Consider the following 23,592-nt stretch of genomic DNA (forward strand, 5'->3'; position numbering starts at 1 on the left):
ATTAAATTTTTTAAAAAAGGAAATGAAATCAAGATCTCAAAGAGATATTTGTACTCCCATGTTCACTGCAGCATTATTTATAATAGCCAAGATATGAAAACAACCTAAATGTCCAACAATGGATGAATGGATAAAGAAAATGTAACACACGGACGTTATTCACTCATGACAAAGAAGGAAATCCTATCATTTGCGACAATAGGGACGGACCTTGAGAGCATTTCACTAATGTCTAATTATTAGCCATATGTAAAGGCATATGCTAAGTGAAATAAAATTAGAAAAAGAATGACAGGTAATGTATGATCTCACTTATGTGTGGAATCAAAAAAGCTGAATTCATAAAAACAGAGTAGAATGGTGGTTACCAGGGGCTGGGGACTGGAGGAAATGGGGAGGTGCTGGTGTAAGGTGTAAACTTCCAGGTATAAGATGAATAAGTTCTGAGGATCTCATGTACAGCACAGTGATTCCTACTGTTAATGCTGTATTATATACTTGACAATTGCTAGGAGAGTAGAGCTTAAATGTTCTCACCACAAAAAAGAAATGGTAATCATTTGAGATGTTGAAGGTGCCGGCTATCACTAGGGTTAACAATGGACCAAGAAGGCTGGAGAAGTGAGAAGAAATGCCAGGGACAACAGAGTAGAAGCAAAGGGAAACAAATGTTGCTAATACTCAGGAAAACGTGTGTTAAAGATCATTGGCAGTGACACAGAAATCACTGGTGACCTTAAAAGAACCAGTTTTAGTAGAGCGAGGGGGCGGAGCCAAATTGGAATGTGTTAAGGAGACGACAGGAAGATAGGAATAGGGCAACAGCCACAGGGAGATGCAGAGTAGGGAAGGGCTTTTGGGTTGTTTTGAAGATAGGAAATACCTAAATAGGGGTCAGTTCTGATGGGAGGACCCAGTACCAAGGGGGAGGCTAAAGATGACAGATGGAACAGAATGGACAGGAGGAGGCTGGCTACTGAAAAGGTGTGAAGAGTTGTAATACATGATATGCACAAATGTAGGAAGGTGGGGAGAGAAGGGGCTTAGCCAAAGGAATTGCCACCTCTGTTCCTGGAAGAAGGAAGAAGAGGACTGGGTGAGCTCAGGTAGATACTGATTGTGCAGGCAAGGTAGAGGGAATTCTGCTTTGTTCAGGAAGAGATGTGGTCATCTGAATTTTTTAAATCCATCCCTATTGAACATATATATTGTTTTCAGTCTGTCACTAAGAATAGAGTATCTGGATCAAAGGATAATCACCTTTCATAATTTCTCAATTCTTACTGCCAAACTACCCTCGAGAAAAGGGTGTTCTGTATTTACATTCCTTCTATTTACAGTTTTCTCCTCATATTGGAGGACTATCTTTACCTCTCCCCCTCAAATCTGTCTTGACATTTATTGCTCGTTATTATTAAATATATTTTATGAGGAAAAGACTAATTTTTAAAAAAGATATCAAGTTAAAGTAAATACCCATGTATAAGTGCAAGTAGGCCTCATTTAAAATTAGAAATCTCATTCTATTAGAATTAGGTTCTAAAGATAAAGCACCTCTCAAAATGAAGTTAGAGTTCAGATTTACCATTACAGATGGTATGTAATGAAATGGCAAACAGCCGAAGAAATAAAGATGGGACATAGGAAACAACTTCACAATAAAGTAGATTACAGAAAAGACTTCCATGAGAAACGTTTTCTTTCTTTTTAAGACAGGGAAAGTAGGGGGAGAAGTAGGTGAAAGACAGAGGGAGAGGGAGAGAGAGAATCCTCAGCAGGCTCCATGCCCAGCATGGAGTGTAACACAGGACTTGATCCCAAAATCCTGAGATCAAAACCTGAGCTGAAATCAAGAGTCAGGTGCTCAACCAACTGAGCCCCCAAAGCACTTCCATGAGGAACTTTTTAATAGGATTTAGGAACCAATCATCCCTCTAGGCAGAAGATAGGATCCTTTGATTACTAAAAATCATTTGCAATTCAAATCAACAAGTAAAACCACCCAACAATGAAGTACACAAGCACATTGTCACAGAAGTCCCATAAGCTACAGATTTCAGCCAAAACCTTCCCTCCACTAAGATCTTACATTACTATACTGAGAGCAGCGATAATGCAGGTAACCTAGATCTAGGAACTATTTTTATTGCAGGTGAGTTACTACACAATTCTCAAAGGGCAGGAGAAGCAGGCCCTCTTTCTTACCTTAACCATGAACGTGAAATCAGTCAGAGCAGGGGAATACACAGCCCCACCAGCACACGGGCCCATGATCAGAGAAATCTGAGGGATGACTCCAGATGCCAGGACATTCCTCTGCCAAAAGAGAAAGGCAAAGCATGTGGTTATAGAGGTGTTCAAGGCACTACCTGCAGAAGATAAAGGCAGTTGTAAAATTACATTTGGCTTTTAGTCACAAAAATTCTATGCTAGCGGCAAGAGACCTAATCAATACAGGTTCTCCCAAAATTATATACGCAGTTTCTCCTCATAACAGGTGGGACAGTTGGCTTATTACTTTCGGTGGCAAATACCCTCTCTCCTCTCCTTGGCAGTAGTTTCCAGAAAGCTCCAACAGGACATAAGCTCAGTGAGACTCTATTCACTCTTACCCCAGCCCCAAACACACGTCAGGTCCAGCACCCCTATCTGCACAAAGCTGGCTGAAAAAAATGAATGCAAACCTTAAGCAGAACATACAGGAGCCATGACCTCTATTTAGAGTCCCTTCACACCTGCCACAGAGGGTACCTAGCAGTTACAAGGCAAGGCTAAGAGGCCAGTGCTACATTACTCTGAGTCTTCAATGTCTGCCCATGTCTAGGCAGGGCATATGGGGAAAAGGAATAGCAGGAGCCAGGAAGTCTCCATGGGGACAGAGGTATGTGAAGGGTCAAGCCTCAGGCCACCTCTTGGGAAAAAAGAAAAAAAAGAGGGGGGTGGGGTCTAGAGGACCCAGGCAAGATGATAAAGCCCAATGACTCCTTGCCCAACTCCTAACTTTTTTCCTTCCCCGGTTCTATCAGCATAAGAGATGTTCACTTTTAGCCATTTCTTGGCTCTGAACCCAATTTCTTTTTTATTTTTTTTAAGATTTTTATTTATTCATTTGACAGATCACAAGTAGGCAGAGAGGCAGGCAGAGAGAGGGAGGGGAGGAAGCAAGTTCCCTGCTGAGCAGAAAGCCCGATGCGGGGCTCGATCCCAGGACCCTGAGATCATGACCTGAGCTGAAGGCAGCAGCTTTAGCCCACTGAGCCAGCCCGATGCGGGGCTCGATCCCAGAACCCTGAGATCATGACCTGAGCTGAAGGCAGCAGCTTTAGCCCACTGAGCCCAATTTCTACAAGTCATAGGATATAGCTGAGGACAGTACAAAAAGCCATCTACAGAGAAGATTCTGGGAAGATGGCAGAGTAGGAAACACCAGGAATCCGCCCTCACATGGACAACAACTGCACTGACATAATCTGATAAAACTTTCTGAAATTCTAGTCTACTGAAGGCTCCAACTCCCAGTGGAAAATTTGGAGAATAATTTGGAGAAAAATTGTGCCTAATTTCAGTCTATTTTAGCTCTTAGCACAAGAGCCACTACTCATCGGCTGCTCGCAGGCCACAAAGCAGGCAGCAGTACCTAGATTCCTGCAGCAACTTACGCAGGGCTTTCAGGAGCCAGTGTAGGTGAAAAGCACTCTGTCCTCCAAATATGAGGGATCACTTACTGATGATTCTGGTTAAAGAGATGTAGTTAGAGAGATAGGTGGCCATTGTTGTACCTCGTTACCCCACTGTTGCAAGCCCCGGTCCCTCCAACTCAGCATCACTAATCATTTAGTAAATACAAATCATAACCAGAATAAAGTAGCACAACACAAACACTGGGATGGCTACTACCAAACAGAAAACAAGTAATGTTGGTGAGGATGTGGAGAAATTGGCTACTCGGAATGTAAATTGGTACAGCCACTGTGGAAAACAGCATGGAGGTTCCTCAAAAATTTAAAAATTATCATGGAATCCAGAATTCCACTTCTGGCAATATACCAAGAAAAATGAAACCCAGGATCTCAAAGAGATATCTGTACACCCACATTCAGAGGGAAATTACTCACAATAACTGAAACAGAAAGAATCCAAGTGCCCATCAATGGATGAATGAATAAGCAAAATATGGCGTGCATACACACACACACACACACACGCATACATACATACACACACAGTGGAATATTACTTAGCCTCAAAAGGAAAAACTTTCTGTCACATGCTACAACATGGATAAATCTTCAGGACATTAAATGAAGTGAAATAAGCCATTCATAAAAACACAAATCAATAAGATCCCAGGCAAGCTAGTACAGTCAATCTGGAAAACAGACTGGGGTTCCTCAAAGACACAAATGTAGTGTTCTGAAGGGGCACCTATATTCCAATGTTTATAGCAGCAATGTCCACAAGAGCCAAAATATGGAAATATGAATTACACTCAGATTCACACCAAACATTCCCCAAATGTCTCTCAACAGATGAATGGATAAAGAAGATGTGGTACATAGATAAATAATGAAGTATTACTCAGCCATCAAAAAGAATGAAATCCTGCCCTTGCAATGATGTGGATAGAACTAGACAGTACTATGTCAAGGGAAAACAAGTCAATCAGAGAAAGATAATTATAATATGGTTTCACTCATTTATGGAATTTAAGAAACAAAACAGAGGAGCATAGAGGAAAGGAGATAATAATAAAACAAGATGAAATCGGAGAGGAAGATAAACTATAAGAAACTCTTAATCATAGGAAACAAACTGCGGGTTGCTGGAGGGGAGGTGGGTGGGGAGCTGGGGTAACAGGGTGATGGGCATTAAGGAGGGCACGTGAAAGGGACGCCTGGGTGGCTCAGTTGGTTGGACGACTGCCTTCAGCTCAGGTCATGATCCTGGGGTCCTGGGATCGAGTCCCGCATCGGGCTCCCAGCTCCACGGGGAGTCTGCTTCTCTCTCTGACCTTCTCCTCGCTCATGCTCTCTCTCACTGTCTCTCAAATAAATAAATAAAATCTTAAAAAAAAAAAAAAAGGAGGGCACGTGATGTAATGAGCACTGGATGTTAATACAACTGATGAATCACTGAATGCTACCCCTGAAACTAATAATATACTGTATGTTAATTAACTGAATTTTAAAAATACAATATGATTCCATTTATATAAGGCATATAAGGTCAAAATCACACAGACATAGTAGAATGGTGATTGCCAGGGGCTGAGAGGAGGGAATAATAGGGAGAAACTGTTTAATGGGTATAGAGTTCCAGTTTTTCTTTTCTTTAATATTTTTTGAGTTAATTTTTTTTTTTTTTAGTAATCTCCAGACCCAATATGGAGCTTGAACTTACAACCACAAGATCAACAGTTGCATGCTCTTCCAACTGAGCTGGAAAGGTGCCCCACGAGTTCATTTTGCAAGATGGATAGAGTTATATGGATGAATACCAGTTATGGTTGCATAACATTATGAATGTATTTAATATCACTGGATATACATTTAAAATGGTTAAATTCGTAAATTTCATGTGTATTTTACAACAATAAAAAAGTTGAAAGAGTTTCTATATCGTGCAAAAAATATCAAGGTGTGTGAGTGAACTCCCAGCTATGGCAGAGGAAAGAGTTCAGAAAATTCTCCCCTCTAAGAAACAACTAAAAAACTGAAGGACATTGTCAAAAACAAACATTTCAGGTGCCTGGGTGGCTCAGTGGGTTAAGCCTCTGACTTCGGCTCAGGTCATGATCTCAGGGTCCTGGGATTGAGTCCCACATCAGGCTCTCTGCTCGGCAGGGAGCCTGCTTCCTCCTCTCTCTCTCTGCCTGCCTCTATGCCTACTTGTGATCTCTGTCAAATAAATAAATAAATGAAATCTTTAAAAAAAAAAAGAAAGAAAGAAAGAAAAAGAAAAAAAGAAAAATCTTGCCATTTGCAATGATATGGATGGAACTAGAGGTATTATGCTAAGAGAAATAAGTCAATCAGAGAAAGACAGTTACCATATGAGTTCACTCATATAGAATTTAAGAAACAAAACATGACCATAGGGGAAGGGAGGGAAAAATAAAACAAGACAAAATCAGAGATAAGACAAACCACAAGAGACCCTTAAGCATAGAAGACAGAGTTGCTGGAAGGGGAAGGGGTTGGGGGATAGAGTAACTAGGTGATGGGCATTAAGGAAGACACATGATGTAAGGAGCACTGGGTGTTATAGAAGACTGATGAATCAACTCTACCTCTGAAACTAATAATAAATTATATGTTAATTAATTGAATTAAAATTTTTTTAGAAGAGCAATAAAAAGAAATTTTTTTAAAAAGAGGAAGAAGCAGATTAAAGTATTTCAAGAAATAATGGCTGAAAACTTCCCAAATTTGATTAAAGATATGAATATACACATCCAAGAATTTCAATGAATTACACTCAGATTCACACCAAACTCACATTATAATCAAACTACTGAAACTTAAAACACAAAGAAAGGAATGTGAGGGCAGCAAGAAAGAAGCAACTTGTCACATACAAGAGATCCTCAATAAAATTAACAGCTGATTTTTCACCAGAAATCAGAGTCCAGGAGGATATTTAGGAGTCTTGAAAGGAGGACACCTGGGTGGCTCAATCAGTTAAGCATCTGTCTTCAGCTCAGGTCATGATCCCAGGGTCCTGGGATCAAGCCCTGCATCAGGCTCCTTCCTCAGGGGAGAGCCTACTTCTCCCTCTTGCTCTGCCTACTTGTACTTTCCATCTCTCTGTCAAATAAATAAAATCTCAAGAAAAAAAAAAAGCCTTGAAAGGAAAAAGAAAGTGTGAAATATATCCAACAAACTATCCTTCAAGAATAAAGGAAAAGTTAAGACATTTCCAAACAAAAGCTGAAGGTTGTTTACACTAGACATGCCATTCAAAAAACACTACAAGTCCTTTAGCCTGAAATGAAAGGGCCACAGTTAAGTACCTTGATACCATGAGAAAAAACAAACACTAAGAAATTGAATTTCCTAAGTAAACATAAAAAACAGTATTATTACAGTACTTTAGTTTTGTCTGTAACATCTCTCTTCTTCCCATGGTATTTAAAAAACAAATGCACAAAACAATTACAAATCTGTTAATGGCTATACAATGCATAAAGATATATACTCTATGATAACAACAACATGGAGGAAGAATGGAGATGCATACAAACAGAACCTCTGTATGTCACTGAAGCTAAGCTGGTATTATTCAAAACAAACTGCTATAAATTTAAGCTAATAATTGTAAACCATTAGGGGAAAATGATGAAAATGAACGATAAACATGAATCAAAATGGCAAATCAAAATGGCACACTTAAAAAATAACTAAACACTAAAAAATGCATTAATAGAGGAACCAAGGAACAAAAAACATAACAGAAAATAGATAAATAGCAGAAATAAATCCTTTCTTGGTAATCACATTAAATGCAAATGGGTTAAATTCCTGTACTAATACAGATTTTAAAAATGCAGTTTTTAATGGTAATATAGGAGGAAACTGAGCTTACCTCCTCCCACAGCCACAATGTCCTCTGAAAATAAATAAAAACCCTAAAGGTTGAAGGAGTAACAACTACAGGGAAGAAAAGCACATCAAGGCAGGTATGAGAGACTGGAGCACACAATATCACATGAACCCCGCCCCTGGCATGGGAAGGAATATAAAACCTGGACTTTCTCCCTCACAAGCAAAGAGTTAGAGCCCCAAATTGGGAATCCCCAACTTTTAAGATAAACATCTGAGAGCTATGCCCCCAAATCACCTAACAGGGCTCATGTCCTGAGACCCACAAGACTGAAGCAATCTGGAAAACCACTTTTAAGGGCTCACACATTTGGACTCACCCCAAAACACAGCTCAAAGGCAGCAAACTGCACCCAGACTTAAAGTGAAGAAAGCTCAGATGCTTATATTAAAGCATCAGACTGAGGGGCAGACATATACACACACGCATCTAGGAGCCTGCGTGAATACGCAACAGGAACAGAGGCTACGTGGGGCACCACCTTCGTGCTCTCTTTGCCATGCTGCAGAACACTAGCATCTCCTAGAAGGGAGCTTTCGCACACACCTGGTGCCCCAATTTTTGAAGGGGCCATCTAAGGGACATCTCTTGATTGCTTGGTTCTGGAGGTCAGAGGATCTTACATTCCTGGTTCTATGGGACTGCAATAATTGGTGTGATCCAGAAAGGAGATCACATCATCTGGTAACCCAATTTTTGTGACTGCTGCCAAGGGACACCTCTATATCACCTGACTCTGGCAGCCAGTAGGGCTGACACTCCTGGGACCCACAGGACTGTAACAAAGGAGAAAAAGTTCTGAGGCATCCATAATCCACAATACACCATAAGGGACAACAGGCTCAGGAACTGTCTCTGTGAAAGAGGCCTATTAGTTGATCATCATGACTGAAATCTGAAGGCAGACTTTTGTTTTTATTAGGAATGTATCTTGGGGCCAACTTTAATCCTTTCCAGAGACATCAGAGGGCGGGCAGTATCTCTGCACTCACCCTCTACGAGGTTCCAGTGTTCTGCTGTCCCCTGGAGAGTTTTATAGGTTTACCAATTCTTCTAAAACCCCTCCAAAAAAACAAAAGAGAGGGAACTCTTCCAAACTCATTTTACAAGACCAGAATTACCCTGATATCAAAACCAGAAATACCAGAACAAAGAATTACAGGCCAATATTCTTGATGAACAAAGATACAAAAATATTCAAAATATTAGTGAATCTAACTCAAGAATACATGGAATATGGAATATGGAATAAAAATACCATATATGATAATCAAGTGGGATTTAGTCAAGGAATGCAAGACTGGTCCAACATCTATAATACAGTCACTGTCATATATCACCTTAAAAAATGAAGGTAAAAATCATTATTATCTCAAGAGAGCCAGAGAAAATTTGACGTGTGACAAAGTTCAACATCCATTTACAATAAAATCTCTTAACAAAGCAAGTATACAGAGAATGTACTTCAACATAATACAGGCCACATATAATAAGCCCACAGCTAATATACTAAATGGTGAAAATCTGAAAACGATTCCACTTAGATCAGGAACAAGATAAGGATGCCCATTCTCACCACTTTTATGTAGCATAGTATTGAAGTCCTAACTGGAGCAGTCAGAAAAAAGAAAAGGCATCCTAACTAGAAACAAAGTAAAACTGTCACTATCTGCAGATGACATATTATATGTACATATACTACATATATATACATACATACATATACCCTGAATCCTAAAACCTAAAGACTCCAGAAAAAAAAAAAAATTTTTAGAAAAAATAGATACAGTAAAGTTTCAGGATATATAATCAGTATACAAAAATCTGCTGTGTCTCTATACACTAATAATTATTAGAAAAGAAATTAAGTAGAAATCCCGTTTACAATTACATCTAAAAGAATAAAATACCAAAGAATTTAACCAAGGATCTGTATATTGAGACCTTAAAACATTACTAGAAGAAACTGATAAATAACACAAATGGAAAAATATTCCACACTCATAGATAAAAACAATAAATTGTCCATAATACCCCAAAGCAATATGTAGATTCAATACAAACCTTATCAAAATTCCAATGGAACAAAAAAAAATTCCAGTGGCATTTTTCACAGATATAAAAACAAAGAATCCTAAAATTTGTGTGAAACTTTAAAAGATCCCAAATAATCAAAGCAACCTTGTGAAAGAACAAATCTGGAGGTATCATGCTCCTGATTTCAAACTATATTACAAAGCAATAATAGTCAAAACAGTATGGTACTGAATTAAGACAGACACATAAACCAAAAGAGCAGAATAGAGCACCCTGAAATAAAACCACACATATATGGTCAACTAACTTTTGAGAGAGGAACCAAGAATATACAATGAGGAAAGGACAGCCTCTTCAGAAAACAGTGTTGTAGGGGTGCCCGGGTGGCTATTGGTTAAGCATCTGACTCTTGATTTCGACTCAATCATAATCTCAGCATTTGAGATCAAGCCCACATCAGTATCCATGCTAAACGTGGTACCTGGTTGGGATTCTCGCTCTCCCTCTCCCTCTCCCCAACACACACACACACACACACACACACACACACACACACTCCCTCTAGGAAGGAAGGAAGAAAAAGAAAAAGGAAGAAAGAAGAAGGAAGGAAGGGAGAAGAAGGAAGAAAGAGGAAGGAAGGAAAGAAGGAAAAAAGGAAGGAAAGGAGGGAGGAAAAAGGAAAGATAAGTGTTGTGAAAAATTAGAAAGCCACATGCAAAAGGACTGGACAGCTGTCTTACACTAAGCACAAAGATCAACTCAAAACGAATTAGACTTGAATATAAAACCATAAACTCAAAGAAGCCATAGGCAGTAAGTTCCTTGACATAGGTCTTAGCAATGTTTTGGGTTTTTTAAAAAGATTTTTATTTATTTAAGAGAGAGAACAAGTGCAGGGAGGGGATTTGGGGGAGGAGGAAAAGAGGGAGAGGGAGAAGCAGGCTCCCTGCTGAATAGGGAGCCCAATGTGGAGCTTGATCCCAGGACCCTAGGACCATGACCTGAGCCAAAGGTAGATAGACGCTCAACCAGCTGAGCCACCCAGGTGCCCCAGCAATGTTTTTTTCTTAATCTGACACTAAAACCAAAAGCAACAAAAGCAAAAACAAACAAATGGGACTACATCAAACTAAAAGGCTTCTGCACAGCAAAGGAAAGCTCCAATAAAATGAAAAGACAGCCTACTGAAAGGGAGAAGATATTTGCAAATCCTATCTGATATGGGGCTAATATCTAAAATATATAAAGAACTCACACAACTCAGTAGGAAAAAAAATCCAATTAAAACATGGGGAGATCTGAAAAGACATTTTTCCAAAGAAGACATTAGGATGGCCAACAGGTACAAAAGATACTCAACTTCACTAATAATTCAGCGAATTTAGAAATGCAAATCAAAGCCATGATGATATATCACTTCACTCCTATTAGAATGCCTATTACCAAAAAGACAAGAATTAACAAGTGTTGGTAAGGGTATGTAAAAAAGGACACCCCCTTGTACTACTGGTGGGAAAGTAAATTGGTGCAGCTGCAATGGAAAACACTATGAAGGTTCCTCACAAAACTAGAGCTACCATAAGATCCAGCAACTTAACTACTGGTTATCTATCCAAAGAAAATGGAAACACTAATTCAAAAAGATAGATGTACCCCCATGTTCACTAAAGCATTATTTACAACAGCCAAGATATGGAAACAACCTGTGTCCATCAATGGATGAATGGATAAAGTGTGGTACATATATACAATGAAATATTATTCTGCCATAAAAAAAAAAAAACCCTTGCCATTTGCAACAACATGGATGGAGCTTGAAGGCATTATGCTAAGCGAAATGTCAAAGACAGACAAATACTGCATTAGGTATATGTGGAACCTAGAAGAATAGATGTATATATTTTTTAAAAAGCTTGCAGATACAGAGAATAAATTGGGGGAGGGGAGGAGACAGGGAAACTGGGGAGATGCTTTTTAAGTTTAAATAAATTGGATAAAAAATTAAAAATCAAGTTAAATAAAAATATGCCTATATTTGTCCACAAGAACCTCACTTTATAGATGAGGACATAGGAAGGTTTAAATAAAAAAATAGAATGAAAAAGATTCTATGTTGGGGTGCATGGGTGGCTCAGTCAGTTAAATGTCTGTCTTCTGCTCAGGTCATGACCCTGGAGTCCAGGATCGACCCACACATTGGGCTCTCTGCTCAGCAGGGAGTCTGCTTCTCCCTTTGACTCTACCCCCTCTCATGCACTCTCTCCCTCACTCTCTCCCTCTCATTTTCTCTTTCAACTAAATAAAATCTAACCTACATTCTTTGACCCCCCCCCAAAAAAAAAAAAGATAAAAAGATAAAGATTCTATGCAAAAGGTAACCTAAACAGATCCAGGGTGGCTCTATTATTGTCAGACAATATAGACTTCAAATTTTAAAAAATTACAGGAGGTAAAGACATACATATATTGATCAAAAGTTCAATATACCAAAAAGATATATAATTATAAAAATATATACACCTAACAGAGACCCAAAATATGTGAAGCAAAAAATTGACAGAAATCAAAGGAAGAAATAGATAGGTGCACAACATTAGCTAGTGACTTACATATCCTACTTCCAATAATGGATTAAACCATCAGACCGAGGATCAGTGAAGGAACAGCAGATGTAAACAATATGAACCATGTGTATAACAGACATATATAGAACATTGACCCCAACAACAGAATACACATTCTTTTCAAGTGCATGCGAAACATTCTCTAGAAGAGACCATGTGTCTCATTTAAAAATACAGCTGAAATTTATAGCTGTGAATGGACATACTAAAAGAAAAAAGATTTCAAATCAATAATCCAATATTCTACCTTAAGAAACCAGAAAAGAACAAAGCAAACAGGAAGAAAGGAAACTAGGAGTAGAAATAAATCAAACAGACTATAGAGAAAAAACAAAAAGCTGCTTCTGTGACAACAAAATTGACAAACTTTGAAACAGACAAAAATATTCATATTATTAAAAGGAAAAATGGAAGGTATTACTATAGAAATAAAGATAATAACAAAAAAATTACTATAAATTGTATGGCAAATTTGATGACCAAGATTAAATGAACAAATTCCTATAAAAACACAAACTACTGAAAATGAGTCAGGAAGAAACAGAAAATCTCATAAGCCTGTAACAAACAGAGATTCAACCAGTAATCAAGAACTATCTACGTATTTGGGTGCTCTCTATTTGGGGAAGAGGGTGGAAGATGGGCAAAACAAGTGAAGAGGATTAACAGTTATAAGTCCTGGGGATGAAAAGTTTAGCATAGGGAATATACTCAAGAATTATAATAATACTGTGACAGAGGAGAACTACACTTATCATGATGAGCACTGGATAATGTACAGAATTGGTGAATATCTTATACACCTGAAATATATTATAGATAACTATACCTCATTATTTACATTATTTGTAAAGCAAACTCAAGGTCCAGATTGCTTCACTGATGAATTTTACTGAACATTTACAGAGCTAATGTCAACCCTTTATAAATTCTTCCCAAAAAAGGGAAGAGAGGCAATACTTCCAACTGATTCCATGAGGCCAGAATTATTCTGATGCCAAAACCAGAAACAGTTATCAGAAGACTCAATCCGGGGAGAAAAAAAAATCTTAATGTTATTTTTTTAAGTAACCTCTATATCCAACATGGGGTTTGAACTCAAGACCCCAAGATCAAGAGTCACATGTTCTATCAACTGAGCTAGTCAGGTGCGCCAAAGCTGGGAAAACTTAAAAACAAAGTCGTAAATGTTAAAGGAGACTCTGAGTAGAAAGGAGAGATCATAAGTAAGAAAAGTAGGAAGCACAAAAGCAGTAAAATAAAGTATATCAATTAAAAAAAAAACTCAGTTGAGGTATTCACAAAATAAAAGGCTGTAAAGTATGACACCATATACCTAAAACACGGGGGCAGAGGAGTAAAGAATGGTTCAAACTTTTTTTTTAAAGGTTTTATTTATTTATTTGAGAGAGAATAGCAAGAAGGAGCACCAGCAGGGAGGAGAGGGAGAAGCAGGCTCCCTGTGAGCAGGGAGCCAGATACAGGGCTTCATTCCCCAACTGGGATCAAGACCTGAGCCAAAGGCAGATGCCTAACCAACTGAACCACCCAGGCACTCCAGAATGGATTCAAACTTAAGCAACTATCAACCCAGGGTAAACCACCATATGCAGATTTTATATATAAACCTAATGGTAACCACAGGAATAAAGAGAAAGGAATCCAAAAACATCACTAAACAAAGTCAGCAAACTGTGAAAGAATAAAAGAAAGGAATGGGGAAGAAAAAAACAACCATAAAAGCAGTAACAGAACAGCAAAAAATATACACCTAGAAATAATTACTCTAAACTTAAATGGTCTAAACATTCCAATCAAAAGACATACAGTGATAGAATAGATAATCAAGTAAGACCAATCAATACGCTGCCTTCAAAAGACTCATTTCAGACAGACAGAAACGTGCTAACTAAAAGTGAAGAATGGAAAGGCATTTATTATGCAAATGGCAGTGAAAAGCAAGCCATTGTGGCAATACTTCTAATCAGACAAAATAGACTTTAAAACAAAAGACAGTAACAAGAAAAAAAGAAAGACACTATATAATCATAAATAGAACAATCCGACAAGTTCTAACAACTGTAAATATTTACACACCCAACATGAGAGCACCCAAATACGTGATGCAGCTAGTAACAAACATAAAAGTAATCTATAGTAAAACAATAATAGTAGGGGACTTTAACAGCTCACTCACATTAATGGACAGATCTTCCAAATAGAAAATCAATAGGAAACTGGCTTTGGAATGAAACACTGAAGCAGATGGATCTAACATACAATCAGAACATCCACCCTAAAACAGGGGAAGATAGGGGGGCCTGGGTGGCTCAGTGGGTTAAAGCCTCTGCCTTCAGCTCAGGTCATGATCTCAGGGTCCTGGGATCGAGCCCCGCATCGGGCTCTCTGCTCAGCAGGGAGCCTGCTTCCTCCTCTCTCTCTGCTTGCCTCTCTGCCTACTTGTGATCTCTGTCTGTCAAATAAATAAATAAAAATCTTTAAAAAAAAAAAACAAAACAGGGGAATATACATTCTTTTCAAGTGCACATGGATCCCTGTGGCCTAGTGATTAGGATTCAGCACTCCCAAGCACACATAGAACATTCTATGAATAGATCAAATATTGGGCCACAAAACAAGTCTCAAAAAATTCAGAACGAATGAAGTCAGACTATGCAACTTTTCTAACACTATTAAATTAGAAATCAATTTTCTAGAAAAAATTGGAAAGATTAAGACCTAAACATAAGACAGGAAACCATACAAGTCCTGGAAGACAGCACAGGCAGTAATTCCTCTCACATTGGCCGTAGCAACATATTTCTAAATAGGTCTCCTGAAGCAAGGGAAACAAAAGCAAAAATAACCTATTGGGACTTCATCAAAATAAAAAGCTTCTGTACAGCAAAGGAAACAACCAACAAAATTCAAAGACAACATACTGCATGAGAGAAGTTATTTGCAAATGACATACCCAATAAAGGGTTAGTATCCAAAATATATAAAGAACTGATATAACTCAACATCCTAAAAACAAATAATCCAATCAAAAACTGGGCATGAACAGACATTTCTCCAAAGAAGACCACCAACAAACGTATGAAAAGATGCTCAATATCTCTCATTAGGGAAATACAAATCAAAACCACAACGAGATACCACCCTACACCTGTCCAGTAGTGAAAATCAAAAACACAAGGCACCTGGGTGGCACAACAGTAGGGCATCCAACTCTTGATTTCAGCTCAGGTCATGATTTCCAGTCATGAGGTTGAGTCCCATGTTGGGCTCTGCATTTAGCAGAGAGTGTGCTTGGGATTCTCTCTCCCTCTCTCTCTGCCACTCCTGCTTGTGCATGTGTTCTCTCTCTCAAATAAATCATCAATAAATAAATAAATAAATAAATAAATAAAACAAGTGTTGGCAAGGATGTGGAGAAAAAAAGAACCCTTGTGCACCACTGGTGAGAAGGCAAACTTATGCAGTCACTGTGGAAGACAGTATGGAGATTACTCAAAAAATTAAAAATAGAACTATCCTATGACCCAGTGATCACACTAATGAGTATTTACCCAAAGAATACAAAAACATTAAATCCAAGGGATATATGCACCCTTATGTTTATGACAGCATTATTTACAACAGCTAAGCTATGGAAGCAATCAGTGTCCATCAATAAATGAATGGATAAAGAAAATGTGATATATATAGATATATATATAGATATATATATATATATCTATATATATATATGAATGGATAGAGATGTGATATATATGTCTCTACATACACATACACACATATATATCACATACACATGCATGCATCTATAAATAATGGATTACTCGGCCATAAAAAATAATAAAATCTTGACATTTGCAACAATATGGATGGAGCTAAAGTATAATGCTAAGTGAAATAAGTCAAAGACAAATACCATAGGATTTCACTCATATGTGGAACTTAAAAAACCAAACAAACAAAGGAAAAAAAGAGACAAACAAAAAACAGACTCTTGATTATACAGAACCGATGGTTACCAGAGGAAAGGTGAGTGGGGAGATGGGTGAAATAGGTGAAGAGGATTAAGAGTTCACTTACCATGAGAGCACTGAATAATGTATAGAATTGTTAAATCACTATATTGTATACCTGAAACACATTAATTTTACTAGAATTTTTTTTAAAAGTCACTGAATTACATGCTTACAATGGATGGATTTTTATGGTTTGTAAATTATACCTCTTTTAAAGCTGTTCCCCAAAATGTCAAGGTCATGGATGACAAAGAAAAACTGAGAAACTGCTCCAAATTAAAGGAAATTAAAGAGATAAAATAATTACAGACAGTACTTAATCATGGATTAGATGGGGCATAAGGGAGTAGGGGAACAGCTATAGCAGGCTTTATTTAGGATTGTTTGATGAAATCTGAGTAAGTATCATAGATAAGAATAATATCGGTAAATCAATGTTAAATTTCCTGAGTTCTATTATTGTACTCACTTGATTACAGAATATCCTTGTTCTTAGGAAACACATGATGAAGGATTTAAGAACTAAAGGAGGTACAACATCCAATTTATTCTCAAGTGTTTCAGATAAATATAACCTGCAACTACATACATATGGAGAGAAATGATAGAACAAATGGGCAAAATGTAAACAAGTGACGAATCTGGGTAAAGGACATATGGGAGTTCCTTGTACTATTTTTGCCATCTTTATATAAAGTTTGAAATTCTATCAAAATAAAGTTAGAAAAAAAGTTAAATTAACAGTACAGGCAGAAGGAAGTGGCTGGAGATGTACAAGTAACAAGCAGCATTAATAATTTTTTTTTTTTTTAAGTAGGCTCTGAGCCCAACACAGGGTTGAACTCACGACCCTGAGATCAAGATCTGAACTGGAGATCAAGAGTCCGAGACTTAACTGACTGAACCACCCAGGCACCCCAGCAAATAATCTATTAACATCACTGAAGCCTATCTCCTGAAAAGAAAATAAAACCCAACTCCTGCAGCCCGTACTCATGAAGACGGGTTAGAGTAGGAGATATTCTAAAACACTGACAAGCTCTAAAATGTGGTGATTTATTGCCACTTCTCTTAGGGCCACACTTCCTTTCCTTCATTTCCAATATAGGCACGATTTCAAGCTAAGAGCCAGAGGAGACCTTCTAGGCCTAAATCATCTGACCATGCCCCCCAAAGAGCTAATTCTCCCCAGTGGGTTATGCCTGGACCTCAAGATTAAAGATTAAAAAGTAGATTTAAGATCTACAAAGTGGCTCCACAATGAACATAAGTACTTCCACATAAGTACTTCCACAACTAGCAGAGCATCTTACACAAATTAAATAGACGTTTTTCTCATGGAACCTAAAGGGCAGTAGACAGGAACAGAATGTTCATAAGTCTACAGCCCAGGGGATGACAACAACAGCTGGCCTGATTAGAAACAATGTCTGCCTGTTGCTTTCCTGCCTTCTCCCTTTTATCTCCCCTCTCTAGAAATGTAGATCTGTCCCTTTTCTCAAGTTTCCATCTGGCAGTATCTCTCTCCCTCACTCCAATCTCCCTTACTCTCCTATAATATACTTCCTACTTCAAATGACACATTTAATTTACTTTTGTGTTTATCATTTCTTTCTCTGTAATTTTAGTAAGTAAGCAGAAAGAAATCTGAATTCGATGTTCATTGAATGTTTCTGAATGGTGGGATTTGGCTAATTTTTCTTCTTTGTACTACAACTTGAACTTCATACAATGATCTTGTGTTTTAACCAAAGGAAAAAGCACTGCGTTTTTTTAAAAATTCTTATTTCTAGAATCATATCAATTCATTTTTAATCTTTTATAATTCCATGTCCTTTGCTTTTGAAAAAAATAATCAGGTATATTTCCCTTACAAGTGATCTTTAATTTAGTTTTCCCCTAGGAGTGGCTCTCTGTGACAAAAAAAGAAAACCCACTCCACCTACTCTCTTGCTTTTTGTCCACCTTCCATGCCTTCCCCAGTGACACAGGAAGAAGCCACAGAACAGACACAGAGCAGAGAACAATAGGGATAAGGAAGCTCTGACCAGGACACAGCTTTGAAAACTGAGCCTTGTACTATTTTACTCTCTATACTCGGTTAACAGGTTTCTCACCAGAAAGATGTCTGCATAGCCAGCCAAAGACTCTACTCCCTCTTGGATCCGTGCTCCCCCAGAGTCATTCAGTCCAATCACTGGAGCCCCCACTGTCATGGCCTGGTCCATGATCTGAAACAGCAAAGAAATCTTTTATGAGACAACTGATCCTGTTAACAAAAACAGAATTTATAAAGCACCATGGTGTTTTCTGGAAAATGTTCGAAGCGCACTTTTCAAGACAGGAGTCATTTACACTGGCTTTCTTCCCCAGGATTATTGGGTACCTTCTTGGAAAACGAAGAACCAAAATTTTAAGGGCAGATTAAAGCCCCTTCCGGCATCCCAGAGCCAAAGCACTTCCCAGCAGCAGGGGCAAAGACTGTTCCTAACAACCGTTTCTAGAGCCTCAGGCCTAGCTATAATATTTTCCAGTAGCCAGTTATGTTCCCAGTTAGTTAGTTAGTTAGTTATTTTAAGTAGGCTCCATGCCCAACATAAGGCTTGAACTCATGACCCTGAGATCAAGAATCACATGCTCCACTGACTGAGCCAGCCAGGCCCTTCCACCACCACTATTGCCGCCACCACTCCATCCCTGACCCCATTACTCTTTTGAAAGAACTAACAGTAGACACAATAGCAAAGTTTATTTTCGTGAAAGTACATGTAGATCCATCTGTTAACCAGAGGCCAGGCCCAGGCCTGCTTTTACTTGTAATAAGCTATATTTTCCTTGTGGGTCAGTAGTTGAGAGCCTAATAAGTAACATTCCTAATAGCTCTTGACAGTTCACAAAGCACTTTCACTTCCATATTATTCATTTAACCATGATAACAGAGGTAGTAAAAAGAAAAATCGGAGAGGTTTAAAAGTTAAGGGATTGGTCCAAGGTTTCAGAAACATATGACAAGACCATGTCTAGAATCCAGGTTTTTCATTACACAGGGAAGCGCTCACCAGCCACTAACAGTCAACCCTACCTTTAATTTCAAAGTTCTCCAAATATAATCTATATTTTTATTCATCTCCAGAGCATCTCATCACTAGCAGTATTTTTAAAATACCATCATGTAATCAATCCTTGTAGTGCTCTTTTATCTTTTAGTACCTGGACTCTCCACCTAGACCACGGGCTCTTTACCTGGACTCTTCAGAACCCCAAGCAGTCTATAAACAGATTTCATCCATGCCTTGGACGAGAAAAAATTTACATCTTTATCTTTATTAACTCTGGTTGATCTTTAGCATTTCCTTTAATAATGAACAAAAGTGAAAAAAAATACTAATAAAGTATTAGAAATACCTGTGACTTTGTCATTAATAGAAGCCATGGATATTTTTATGGCACATTCAGGTTGTTGCCGATATTTTGAAATAGGATATTTATTCATACTGTGAAATTTATTCATACTCATACTGTGAAATTATAGCAGTTTGGATCCACAACTAAATTTCGTTACTTGAGGAACTAGAAAACACATATATTACAAATGTGATTTTTTAAAATATTTTTAATTCTTTGTAATCCTACATATTTTATGCATGCAAATAATTACCAGCCTGCCAAAGGGATCCATGATACAAAAAAAAAAAAAAAAGTTATAAACTCCTGACTGAAGAGAACTTTGGGTCAGCACCCACCCCACATATAGTTCTGCACCCCAATACTCAATATATACCAATTGACTGATGAAAGTACTGGTTTTCAATACTAAATACTTACTTTGCAGATCTTCTGGGCATGCGCCCCAGACAGACTACCTCCAAAAACTGTAAAATCCTAAAAAGAAAACAATTAAATCAACAACTAAAATATAGTGACTAGCCAGGGACAAAGAGCCACAAGGAGGAGAAAGAAATGAAAAACTCTTAGCCAAAAGTTTTTGAGGGATTTTTAGACATTCAAAAAATTAGGAGTAGTCTTCTTTCATTCACTATTCTATGAAATAATTTGTATCTTTAAAGGGAGTTCATGTATTGTTGGGAGCAAAAGACTTGCTCTATAAAAATGAGTCACAGCTCTATGGAAAACTTTTCATGCAGAATTAACCTGAAACATCAGATTCTAGAGATATCAAACAGTGAGGCATTTCTATTACTAGAAAGTATCAGTCATTTTGATGAGGGAGATGAAAAAAGTCAATCAGAGCCTTCACTGCTTCCTCTGGCTTATGGAGTTTCATTAGCTTCTGATGTAAAGGGCTTCTTGAAGTAGGAAGGACCTCCTTCCTAAAACCATCTCAAAAAGACAGCAGCGAATTAAAAAGAGATCCAGCCCACGAGGACAAAAAAGGAAGAAGAAACATCCACAGAGGAGAGACTGAACAAACTCGAGGGGAAAGGAAAGCACAAGAAGAATATCTGACTTAGAGGGAACAAACAGAAGCCTATACACTGCAGGGGCAGTAACCACAAGGAGGGGACAATGCAGGAACCATGGAAAGTGGGAGTGAGGAGGGGTGAAAACAGACTGATACAAAGTCTCTGTGGGGAGCAGTTGGGCCCCACAGGGCCTCTCCTTCATCTTGAGAAGAGGAAAGGTTTATTCTCGAAAGCAACTTCATCAGAGGGGCTGTGGATTCACAATCACCAGCAGCAAAAGAACACGAAAGTGAGGCTAAAAACACATGAGATCAGGAACCTGTACACTGAATGATGAGCCAGCACTGGGCTCTCCTTTCCCCCTACTTGTCTCCCCAGAACATACCTATGGCCAATTATCAAGCAAGAGACTGAGGCTGCTTCTCTGGAAAAGAAGTTCCCCACAAAAAGCAATTGCAGATAGTAACATTTTGCTGATCACTACAGAAAAGCTGGCTAATCACTCCCCACCCTCAGTATCCTTCAGAACCTATTTTAAATGCCTTTTTCCGTAAAACATCCCTCAAGCCTGAATTCGATCATCCCTTGTCCTCAGCCCACAGCACTTGCACAGAATCTCTCTCACTCTATCTCTACTGAAGACCCTCCTGTCCTGCCCCATTCTATATACAAAATGATTAGCATCTTCAGGACAGAAACTCTGGCTCAGTTTTTTCCCTCTCCCCTCCCCTCTATCCCTACCCAACCCTACCCCATGGGCTGATAAAAAGTATCAATTCAGTGAATTTTTGTATCTGCTCAGTAGTTAGAAGGTTGAGCCCAGAAAGCACAGTAACTTTCTTTGTTCTGGCTATCTGATTAATGCTTCCTTCTATACAAGTTTTTGCCTAGCTCTCATAAATTACAAAAAGGAGAAATCATTTCCTCTAGTTAAGCATTTGGTAGACCCATCTGTAACACAGTTTTAAAACATTTCAAAGGGAATTCATTAAGTAAATGAGTATTGTCTAAGTACAATACATTCAAAATTACCCAAACATAGTTATTTTACTATTAAACCCATAAACAAGCTTTATAATTTTAGATCTATAAAAAGGAACTAAACACTTAGAATTATATGCATATTTCCACCTCTGGTGGGGGGATGGGGAGAGGAAGTAATCAAACCCAGAACAGTATAGTGTTAGTTTACTATTAGCTGCTCTAACAATTACCACAAATTCAGTGGCTTAAAGCAACGCAAATCTATTCTCCCACAGTCCTGTAATTTAGAAGTCCTACGTGGGCCTCACTGAGCTATACTCAAGATTAGCATGGTTAGGCGCCTTTCTGGAAGGTCCAAGATTGAATCATTTTTCCTGCCTTTTCCAGGTTCTAGAGACCGTCTGCATTCCTTCATTCATGACTCCCATCCTCCATCTTCTTAGCCAGCAGTGGCAAGCCCTTCTCACAACATACCATTTGGAACTTTGCTTCTGCCTCTCCTTCTTTTAAGGACCCTGTGATTATATTGTGCCCACCTGGGTAACCCAGGCTTCTTTATTTTAAGGTTAGCTAATTAGCAACACTAATTCCATCTGCGCTTAATTACCCTTTGCCATGTAAGGTAACATTCATAAACTTCAGGAATTAGGAGTTGGACATTTTGAGGGACCATTATTCTGCCTCCTATACTATATTCTTCTACGGTCTCAGTGTGAAGACACTTTATCTGTCTTTATGCAGCTTAAGAAAATTTGTTCTAACACTTTCAGGAAAGCCCAAAACCTATGGTTCATGGAGTCTAGTGCCTTCCACCCAGGCTGCATTCACAGCACTCTCTCAGTCGACATAATGCCCAGAACATGGATGCCCTCCAGGCACACACCCAACGTGCCAAAAGGAATCTCACTCACTTGGATTAAACTCCTGGCCTGGGACTTTTTACATGATTAATTCCCTGTGATCATCACTCAAGACTACTGATTCTTTCTCCCTAAGAAAAAACACATACTATAGTATAAAACTCTCGACATATGCACAGAAAATAAATCCCTCATCTGCCCCACTACAAGCAAGTTTTCATTCCCCAAAACTGCTCTCTTGTCATGTCTTTTGCTCCTGGCTCTGCCCTCCAGGAACGCACAGCCTATTGGAGTTATTAAATACCTGACTGAAGACATAAGCCAATCTTCCATTGATTCGGCCCCGTCCAGTGACCACACTGTCTCCAGGAAACTATCAGAAAAATAGAAAAATAAAAGTTAAAAAACCCAAATATGTCTTTTAGTGAATTTGGCAATGAAAGACCAAAAAAAGCCCAAAACAAATGCGCACCCTAAATTTCTTGAAATTCAGTATGAATCAGGAACATGACGGACTCTCCTCTTCCCCTGCTCAGCTCTGCAACAGCAAGCCCTAGGCTACTGCTTCATCAATAAAGTGAAGGGCACTATAGTTAGATCTCATCTTCCTTCCTAAAAGCAAAATAATCAAAACTCCCTAGAGCTGCCACTACCAAATGCCACGGGAAGAAGAGGGCATAGAATGACACATGGCAAGTCTACAAAGCCACACAGCCCACCCCCAAACCTTAAGGCAAACCCATCATTTTGCTTGGAATCCTGGAATACTATGTGGCCCATAATGACTCAAATGGAGCCAGCTGATTTGGTGCCAAGTTTATAAATCTTTGGTCACTAACAGCATATATGCAGACCCAAGGAAAACTGATCAAAAGTGAGTCCAAAGAATTCCGCATACCCATGGAGAACACCCAATTAAAAAAAAAAAAAGTATTGGTGACTCTGACCTCAAAAGCTCCATAAACTTAGAATGTCAAAACAGGCAAATGGTCCTGCTTTAGGGGTCTCTGCTTCCTAGACAAAC

The 23,592-nt window shown here is 38.5% G+C and overlaps 1 protein-coding gene across 1 annotated transcript in view; it reads right to left on the reverse strand.

Moving 5' to 3' along the window:
• PCCB (propionyl-CoA carboxylase subunit beta) overlaps positions 1-23,592 on the reverse strand; it is a 107,825-nt gene that overhangs the window by 80,720 nt on the left and 3,513 nt on the right. The window contains exons 3-6 of the mRNA XM_032869637.1: positions 22,873-22,941; positions 20,126-20,182; positions 18,418-18,531; positions 2,206-2,316 (exon numbers count right to left, since the gene is read on the reverse strand). Coding sequence (XP_032725528.1) covers positions 2,206-2,316; positions 18,418-18,531; positions 20,126-20,182; positions 22,873-22,941 — 351 coding nt within the window. The remainder of the gene's footprint in view (positions 1-2,205; positions 2,317-18,417; positions 18,532-20,125; positions 20,183-22,872; positions 22,942-23,592) is intronic.

The sequence above is a fragment of the Lontra canadensis genome, unplaced genomic scaffold (genome assembly GCF_010015895.1).
Source record: "Lontra canadensis isolate GAN:19392208 unplaced genomic scaffold, GSC_riverotter_1.0 scaffold38, whole genome shotgun sequence".
In the NCBI taxonomy this organism is placed as follows: domain Eukaryota; kingdom Metazoa; phylum Chordata; class Mammalia; order Carnivora; family Mustelidae; genus Lontra; species Lontra canadensis.